The 9779-nt window shown below is 41.1% G+C and overlaps 1 protein-coding gene across 1 annotated transcript in view; it reads right to left on the reverse strand.

Moving 5' to 3' along the window:
* LOC101853305 overlaps positions 1-9637 on the reverse strand; it is a 25908-nt gene extending 16271 nt beyond the window's left edge. Inside the window, exons 1-2 of the mRNA XM_005095683.3 lie at positions 9560-9637; positions 1231-1527 (exon numbers count right to left, since the gene is read on the reverse strand). Of these exons, the coding sequence (XP_005095740.1) occupies positions 1231-1473 (243 nt within the window). The 5' untranslated portion in view covers positions 1474-1527; positions 9560-9637. The remainder of the gene's footprint in view (positions 1-1230; positions 1528-9559) is intronic.
* Between the last annotated feature and the right edge of the window lie 142 nt (positions 9638-9779).

Below are 9779 nucleotides of genomic sequence, written 5' to 3' on the forward strand. Positions count from 1 at the left end.
CCTCAACTAAATACATATTATATCTTGGTAAAATAATCAGGAGCATGAGACAAAAAAAAAGGGTTGTAAAATATTAAAACTTACAAGACAATTTTGGTACAAAAAGAAGTAGGAGAAGACAAAAGGGAGCAGTGTTTTTTCTAGAACCTGACCAACAGAACAGGAATAGAAGAATAGAGCAGTAGGCTAAGTACAACACACAGAAATACCTGAAAGGGGAGGGCCATCACAGTGATTATGGGTGAAAGAACAGGGAAATTTTATTTTAACAGAGAAACAAATTTTAAGAGTATTTAACATCGTTGAACTTGCTCTAATGGCCATTTGTATAGGACAATCGAATGGAAAAATGACCACTACCCACTTCTCCACTTGCGCCTTTTTTATATTATAATGACATTGTCCAGGACATCCTCCTGTCTAAGGCAACCTCTCTTCTCCTCAGCAATGGATGGATGTCTTGGACAGTTTCAACTGTAATAATTTTTTTCAGATTAATGTGAACTATTGATAAACGCCACATCAGCACATCTGATCTTTCTTTAAAATAAGCAGAGATGTATTCTATTTTTAAAAAAATATATACACATATCTTGACAGTGCTACTTTCAGCCAGCTCCCACACATCACTTCTATCTGACAATTCAAGGATGTATTCTACCCATGAGCCTATAACTTACAACAAGTAGAAGAATTCTCATCTCCGGGGTGGATTTTTGTTTCATGAAGGGAATTCAAACTGACAAACGAATGTGAATGATTCATGCAAAATGTGACTCATTTCATTTTATGAAAACTATCAATATAATATTCCTTGGACGTTCTTAACCCTTTCCCCAGTGATTGGGTGTAATCCACTGGAGTTTAATGTTTGCGAATCTATTAAAACTTCACTCAATCATCAACTTAACCCCTCTAAACATCATATTAACGCAAAATGTTTGAATTGTCAAAATGATGCAAGCACTTGTTGATCAAAATGTTTTTAAACGTATCCCGAGTGACTGGGTCTTTTACACATGTACACGTTTTACAGAGCAAGCAGACAGCAGGAGATTTAAAAAATACTCTGTGAAGACTTAATTATCCATTCATTGCTTTAGATTTAAAAGAAAATAGATAATTCATGAGGCTTTGAAAATCACTTCCACGGTCAATGAGTTTAAAGAGTATACTGACAGAGAGGAAAAAATACACACACAAAAAAGGAAAAGGATAAACAGCACTCACTCTGTCCATTCCTGGCTTTGGGTCAAATGTCTGCCAGACAGAGTATCCTTGTTTGTGACGAGACTTCTGTAGTAGTCTACTGCCATCAGAAACATTTCGTCTTAAACCACCACTACTAATACTTCCAAAGAAATATATAATGCTCACAACAATGAGTATTCCAAAAACAATCACAACATGTTTTTTCCACTTGAGGCCCATAGTTACCAAAGGAGGTTTGTTCCTTTCAAAGTTCAATTTCATTTTCGCATCAAATATGTGTCAAAATGTGCTGTAATAACTTTCTCTTGTCAAAACCTATGAAGAAAAATATAAAATGGAAAAGTCAAAGTAATTCAATTTCCTGGAAAAGAAAAAATAGTCTCAAAATTAGTTGAAATCAAGCTAAGATATCATGAGCCATGCAATAATAATATTGTCGCATATCCGCAGCAATGCTATTAATATAAAACCCTTTGAGCCCTGACATCCTCAGGCTACCATGCCCCTCTGCCAGAGCTCCTGGGCGTTATATTATTAACATTCATGATAGGATCGTCAGAATCACATTCCATATCCCACTCAGAGTAGTCCTTGTCATTATCAGCATCTAATTCAGAAAGATCTTCAAAATAATCACTAATGTCTTGTATAAAGGCACTGTCTTTTGTACCCATTTTGTCTCGGGCGAGCAGGTTGGGAATATAGAGTCTCGCTCACTGCTGTACCCAGTGGCTAGGCATACAGGCAGCTTTACGCGCCATCGGTGGACCCTTGGCAAGGGCTCAAAGGGTTAAAATAGAACTTTTTTTTTCCCATCTAAAGTAGATTCGGCAAACATTACATAGAGTAGCCGCGGTGTTGCGCAATAGGGGGGTCTGCGCGACAACCCTGTGGTATGAACCAATTTAAACATGCTAGAGAGTTCCCGCGTTTATCAACATCCGGCAGCACCCTTTCCTGTAGCATGAGATTATTTGCAGGGCGCTGTGGTTGCTTATAGCTCGTACACAGAGGCAAATTATTTCCAGGCTTGCTGATTATGTATTCTAACAGTACATCGGCCTGTAGTTGTAAGGCTGTCAATGCATTTTATGACGATGTGTATACTTGCACTACACACAGAGCAGCGTGTTGTGCGTATAGCATCAGTATTAAGCGAAGCACGGAGCCGCTCAGCCTCTCTGTGGGGATGGATGGGGGTTGGTGCGCAGTGCCGCCATGGCGTCTGGTAAGGCGGGGTTTCGCGTCACAGACTTCTGCAGCGAGAACGGGGCAATATTATATTGCATCAAGGCCCACACCAGCCACTTGACACAGCCTCTGGACTAGGTGTTTTTCGGGGCCATTATTAAGCCAGCGTGGCAAGAGGGGGTAAGGAAGTTTGTGAGGGACACCTCGGAATCCCTCACACTGACGACGTTTGCCGGCATCCTGAATTGAAGGCCTGGATAACAGCAGCTCGGCTAAAAACGGCCCTGAGGGGATTCAACAAGTCAGGGTCGTTTCCCTACAACCCTGACGTTGTCCTCACAAGTGACAAGCTGAACCCAGCTGCACCTTCACAGGGTCCCCTGTCCCAACCCTCCACTTGTCATCCAACTCGTCTGCCTCTGCCCCATCCGCTTCTTCTGCCTCTGAACCATCCACGACGTCACAAACTCGCCGTCACCGACTCAAAGAAATATTCTCCATGAACTTTAAGCTTGGGGAGGAGAAGGTGGACCTGTACCTCAAAAGGTATGACAATGGATACGATCTCAAGATCGAACCCGACTACAACATGTGGTCCAGCTCCTCCGCTCCCCCAGCCATCAGCAAGAGCCCTGGAACCTCAGCACCCCTCCGGGGAGATGACTATCCACAAAGTGCTCACTTTTCCGTCCTGTTCCAAGAACAAGGCCGTTAGAAGGCCCCAGCCAACAGTGCCCCGGTCCATCAGTGGAAAAATGTCTATAAAGAGATGATACTCACGAAGAAGAGGAAGGCGGAAGAAGAACAACAGCAGAAGGAAGAGAGAAAGAAGCAAAGGGAGCAGAGAAAGATGGAACGGCTAGCACAAGCTGAAGACTAGAAAGAAAGCCAAAAAGAGAAGAAAAAACAAAGAGAGCAGGCATAGAAGGAGAAAAAGGAGGAGAAGAAAAGGAGAATTCAAAAGAAGGAAATGAATGCTTTGGTTGTGGCCTCACAGAAGAAGAAAGAGGAGGAAGATTCCTCTGACTCAGGTGAAGAGCCGGTGTATGACGACAGCTACGACAATTGTGGGGACATTACGGTCGACTGTGCTGGGTGTGGAGCCACCACCGCAGGACAGGTAGTGCTCACCCAGTGCATGCTTTGTGACAAGTGGTGGCACGCCAACTGTGTCAAACAGATGGACCTGAAGGACAAGACTCAGGAAGACATGGATGCCATGGACATCTAGCTCTTTTGCTGTGCTGACTAATCTCTCCTTCCCAATTTGTTTCATACAAACAGTGTAAACAATATCTTTGTTTATCCATGTGCAATTAGATCCACATGTCTCTACTTTGCTGTTCTTATATAATTTAATTCATGGTTTTCAGAGTTATCTAGACTCACTAATAGATTACTGTTTCCCTTTAAGTGTTGGCTTCAGTTATTTTTTGTTTTTTTTTCTCTTTTGGCTATGCATAAAAACTGAGTATCTTTTGTAACTCTTAACTCTTGTGCAATTTGTAAGAATATTTCCTGATTTATGATTAGAAAATCATACGTTAGCCTATAAGATTCATAATAAGAAGTTATTAGGACATGTTGCAAGACCCGCCCTATCCTAGCGCGCAGCCCCTCCATAAAACGCGCCACCCTCAAGCAGGAACGCGCACCCCCGCTCATTGTCGCACACACCCGCCCTCACTTTGCCTCACAAATACCACTACTGAGGGAGAGAGGCAAACAAAGCAGGCCATGCGCGCTGGGCCGACGATAGCAGACGAAATTTGCTTCTCATCAGTTATTGTGCGGTTACCTCCCCTTTCACCGGGCACTCGCAAGGTCACTTTTTATGCTTAGGGTAGCGCAGACTACCCCCTCTACTCTAAAGATTTTTTAATACTGTAGATTATAAATTATTCTACACTCTATTTCTAATCCTACATATATACCACCAAAAAATGCTTTAAAAGTTACTTTAACTAACAAATTGGGGGGTAGGGAATGATAGAATATTCAAAGAATAACATTCTACTCATGGTGGTATCCAGTCCAGACAAACTGAGTGTTCTTACAGTTAAGTTTTTAAAGTTTAGGGCTGGACATAGGGTTAAAGAAGCATCACCATCAGGCACTCCACTTGGCACTATCCATCGGTTCTTACAAGACAGTCTTACAGTCATCAGAACCAGATTTGTCATGCAGACTGAGAATGAAATGTGAGGGATTGTGGTGAAATTATGCGCTCGTCAAAATAATGGAATTGAAGAAACAGGCACTTTTCCACCAGTTTGGCAATTTTTATCAAATTTTGTTTTTGGCTCAATACCTTTCGTGTCTATATATAAAAACACACCTTTCCATGTGAATTTCACTGAAAAAAGGTGATTAAAAGGCACAAAATAAGTACAATTTTATCGTTTTCAGGGAATCTGAAGCTATTAAAATTGTCAAACTTTGGCGGCCATTTTCTCGCTAATTTTGCCACTGAAACCAGGCGACCCCCCCTTCAATCTCAAATATCTTGACTTCTATTCAAGATAGATGGGTATAATTTCTTTTATCAAAATCAACACAAATAGGCAAGCTTCAGGACGATACCAAATGTTATAACATGCCCAAAAATTGACGAGCGCCTGATTCAACTACGTCATGACACAAATGATACACAGTGACTACGTTCACGGCATCCTGAATGTAGTTTGTAATTTAAGAATGATCTTGCTCACTTAATCCCCTACCCTTTTCCTTCTTTTTTTTTATCAGCCCCTTCCCATCCCTCTGCCTTCCTTGGCCTTCTTCGATTCTCCTCGAGGGACTTTTATTTTCAAATTATTCTAGCGTTGCCGGGTCCGCATACGGAAAGAGGATCGCTTGTCGACCACGGCTGTTTTACTGTGCCTGCCTTCCCCCTCCGTAAACCTGTTGCATTCGGACCACCGCTGCATTATTTTTCATGCGAGTTTCCACCGCTGTTTCCTCATTCACTTTGAGTGGCCGTTGCGTTTCACTTCAGTCAGGACTCTGCCTGCACCAATGAATGGTGGATGATTCATGGCATCGTGAACATAGCCTGCAAACTGTGTTCAAGAAATCACGGCACTGTGAACGAAGTCACTGCGAAAATAATTATGATCTAGATCTAGATATAGATCTATATATTCTAGATTAGATTTCTAACATATCAGGAATTTGGAGATGGAAGAGGCTAACGGCTAGACTGGCAGTCTAGCCGTACTTATTCTTAATATGATGGCTAGACTGACCATTTACAAAAAATAGGCCTACTGAATTGTAAATATACATTTTTAGTGTGCAGTACCTAAAGTATTTGTATCTGAGACGAAACCAGGTGCCTTAATAATGACAGTGCATGTATTTTAAACGTCCTGTTTTCTAATGTTAATAGGACGGCTAGACTGTCAGGCTAGCCGTACTTAATATCGCTGGTGGAGTGATGAAACCTCGTAACCCTCAATTTTTTCAAAATTCGTTTTTTTGGCTTAATGTCTTCTCCCAGTCCTTCTTCACAATGTGTCAAAAGCACTAGGTCATATTAGTAAGAGAAAGTATGAAAAATACTTAATAAGAAAACCTCGTATGTTTGCCCCCATGATATCCTGGCGTGATGAAACCTCGCAACCCTCACCTTGTGCGCCGATCTGCTTTTGCGTGGTTTCATCACTCCCGGTTTGAGAGAGTGGCGTGCTTATACGAGGTTCTGGATAAGCCTTCTATATGAACCGGCTTAATTGAAGCGCTCATAACTGACATTGTCTGGTGCATTTAATGTATCTGACGGAATAAAGAAATATTTCATTCCTTCATTCACCCATACATTCATTCATTCTTTTATTCATTCACTTTATTTCAGTCAGTTCAGAAGTTCAAATATGGTCATAAGTGAAGTACTTACATTGTGTAAATCTATTAAAAATCCATTCATAAGGATGACTAACTTGCTGATAATCAAGATGTTCTGATCGAGCACAAACATAGTTAACTTTTAAGTTAAGGCAACAGTCACACCTTGAAATGACAGGTGACGGTACTCCTTACTTAGACTAGGTGACAGATCTGTGCACTCTCCAGATGTCAACAGGCCATTCTGTTTATCAAAGAGAGGGTAAGGTTTTGCATCTTCTCAGACTATGAATCCGCTGTGTAGTCGAATTCTCCAGTTGTGGTTGAGACCGAATAGTACTGAACTTAACCATGGTCTTGATGACTCTGAAGTCTTTAGAGGACATTGTGACAAATTTGTGCCTCAACAACACAAGTAATACGGACATTTCCGAATATGTATTGAATGTCTCCTTCTAACTGTGCTCATCACCTAGATCTTTATACCCTACAAAGGCTGGTTTGGAAACCACTGAGCAGACCACGTTCAAATGAATTGACCCCAGCCACCATGTCGCACTCCTTTCCAGGGCTGTCCCTGATATGTGGAGATAAGGAAATATCAGCATCATCCCAGACTGAGTCTGCACCAACAATAGTGTCGCCTGGAATCATACCCCAAACCATACTGACGTTTCACCAGGCAGCTGTAAGTCAGATGCTGAATTATTACCTTCGAGGTCACAGCAACACAATCTGTAGACCATATTCAGGCACCTTAGCCACTTTTCCTGGAGCCTGATCCCGAGACACAGCTCATTTGTTATGCCAGCATAAATGATGCTCCACGGAGGAAAAGAAAGGGTTTTAAGGAGTGGCAACAAATAAGCGAAAAGCTATCCGTGGATCAGGACAAGATCGGAATACATAATGGTTCAATGAAAAACCCAGCTAAGTTATTGAAACCAATATGTGATTGCAAGAGCTGGACTCTGAAATATAAAGGGCTCTCTGAAGTTGATCGACATTCTAATTTTGAATTAGTGTGGTCACTCTCATGGGATGACTAGTGGACCTCGGAGGAGGTATTCAGAGACTAACCAGAGAGGGAATACCCTCAATAAACACTTTTAAAAGGTGGCCATAAGGTGCCAGTGTGTTAAAAGGTGTTCCTGAATTGAACTGGGTTGGATGAATGATTTGTAAGAAACATTTAGAACCAATAATTATCAAAGTAACTCAGATATCTACAAAATATATGCACAAGTCTGCCAAGACCACGGGAAGCGGCCTCTCAAAAGACCCACCCTCGATGAAGCATTCAAGCAGAAAAACGTGTCGCTGTTCCTGTCAAAGATAGATGTACCACCTTTGCATCAGTCGTGAAGTTGACAATGTGCTGGAGGATCTTTGGAATGCTCACATTCTAGAAAAGGAGGCAGCGCGCATAGAAAAGGAACGAGCTAAATCTGAAGCCATCAAATCTCTCGCCAGTAATGAACCTAAAACGGCCGTACTTTCAATGGATCTTCAGCATCAGCCTTACATTACAAAACAAAACTCGCCATTCATAACTTTACGCAATTGGATGCTGCAACACGCCAGACTACTTGTTACGTGTGTGATGGAGCAGAAGGGGGACTTATGGCAAATGAGTTTGCTTCATGTCTATTGGATTTTCTGGAAGAAAAGCTGGACCTCCAGAAAACCATCATCGACAGCGACAACTGTGGTTACCAATTCAGAAATGCCACACTGGCCAATGTTTCTCTCAGCCTGTTTTCAACAACATACGGAAGCACAATTGAACAAAAACATTTTATCAAAGGACACACACAAATGGAAGTTATCAGTGTGAACTCAACTATTAAGAGATCGCTTCGAAAAACACGCATCGAGGTCTTCCAAGACTACCTCCATTTCTTCAGGACGGCAAGAGCAAAACAAGAAACATATCAAAACAAATAGTTGGATCACATATTCTTCAAGAAATATTCCAAGTGTGGAAGCTACGACAAGTCTATAAGACTAGGTAGAAAAACGGGTGATCCTGTTGTCACCGACATCATGTGTTTGAAGTACACCCCAAACATGAACATCCAGTTCAAGCTGCACCTCAGTGATGAAAGGGCTGACGTTCCGAAGGCAGGACACAGAAACATAAGGTCCACCCTACCTCACAAAAAACGTTTTAAGTTCCAGCACTTCAAAAGTACAATCACCTACAGGTGCTTAAATCTGTTATTGCCAGTATGCATTGTCACTTTATGACAATTACTACCATTAACATTTATGGCTGTTCTTTATGATTCAACATCTCTTTAAATGAAAGAAAACCATCTGTAGTGCAAACAGAGACCACATTGCAGAGATTTGTTATTCATAATTTGTGCTCTTTAGTAAAACTGGAAGTAACCAGACCTAATCTTGGCAAATTATAGTGAAACGAATTGCATTCATTGCAATCCGTTCGAGGATTCAAACATAAATTCTGCAGGTAACACACATTTATTTGCCTTCAGTTGGCCGGGAATCAAACTCCAAACTAATTGGTCTTGAAAAAACAACTTTATCACTTTGTGGCGTTTCAAATAACAGACGCATATTGCAACCAAAATGAGCAGAGAGAAAACTCGCAACCCCCAAAGTCTGTCCTGATGAAACCTCGTAACCCTCCCGCCGGCTGACTACGAGGTTTCATCACGACAAAAATGTCGTATGAAACCTCGCATCCTACAGCGTAACCACATAAACAATAGAAAAGTTATTGTATGTACTAACCACGTTTCTAAGGTGTTTTCATTTATCTGTACCAACTTTGGTTCATATAGGTCATTTTATTCATGAGTAAATCAGTTTTTTGTCTCTCCTGTAAAATTTTTCTTTCTGGGGTTACGAGGTTTCATCACTCCACCAGCGATATATTGATGGCTGAATTGTAAATGAAATTTTTAGTTTGCAATAATGCCTAAAGTATTTGTATTTCAGACAAAATCAAAAGGTGCCTTACTGACTTGCATGTATTTGAACCTGAATAATTACTAGATTCTAGATCTAGATCTAGATCTAATGAGACCTGTGTACTTAACAGGCTTGAGTCGAAGGGCCAAGCCCATACCAAGATCTAGATCTAGATCTAGATCTAGATCTAGATCTACTTCGTTTGGAGATTCTAACTTTAATAGAAATCTAGTGGCTACGCTAAATGAATCTACAAGGCAAAATGCGGTTCCTCACGAGGTCTTTTTTTATGTAACCTTAGAACAACCAAAACCAGTGAATGTGAAAAGAAAGGACAAGTTAGAACAGCAACGACATAAAAATTGTTTACCTTCATGAACATGACACACACATTATATCGGCGTTGTTGGTTACTCAGCCAAGCAAGACATTGAAGAAAATGAGAGAAAGGCATGGGAAATAACTCTCACGACGACAAGTTTTTCGATACAGAGTACTCTGATCTTTGGTACTCTTATAACAATAGTAGGCCCTAGTACGTTCTCAAGTCTGAAGATCGTATAGATGAGAGAGAGAGAGAGAGAGAGAGA

Source organism: Aplysia californica, unplaced genomic scaffold (genome assembly GCF_000002075.1).
Source record: "Aplysia californica isolate F4 #8 unplaced genomic scaffold, AplCal3.0 scaffold00111, whole genome shotgun sequence".
Classification (NCBI taxonomy): Eukaryota; Metazoa; Mollusca; class Gastropoda; order Aplysiida; family Aplysiidae; genus Aplysia; species Aplysia californica.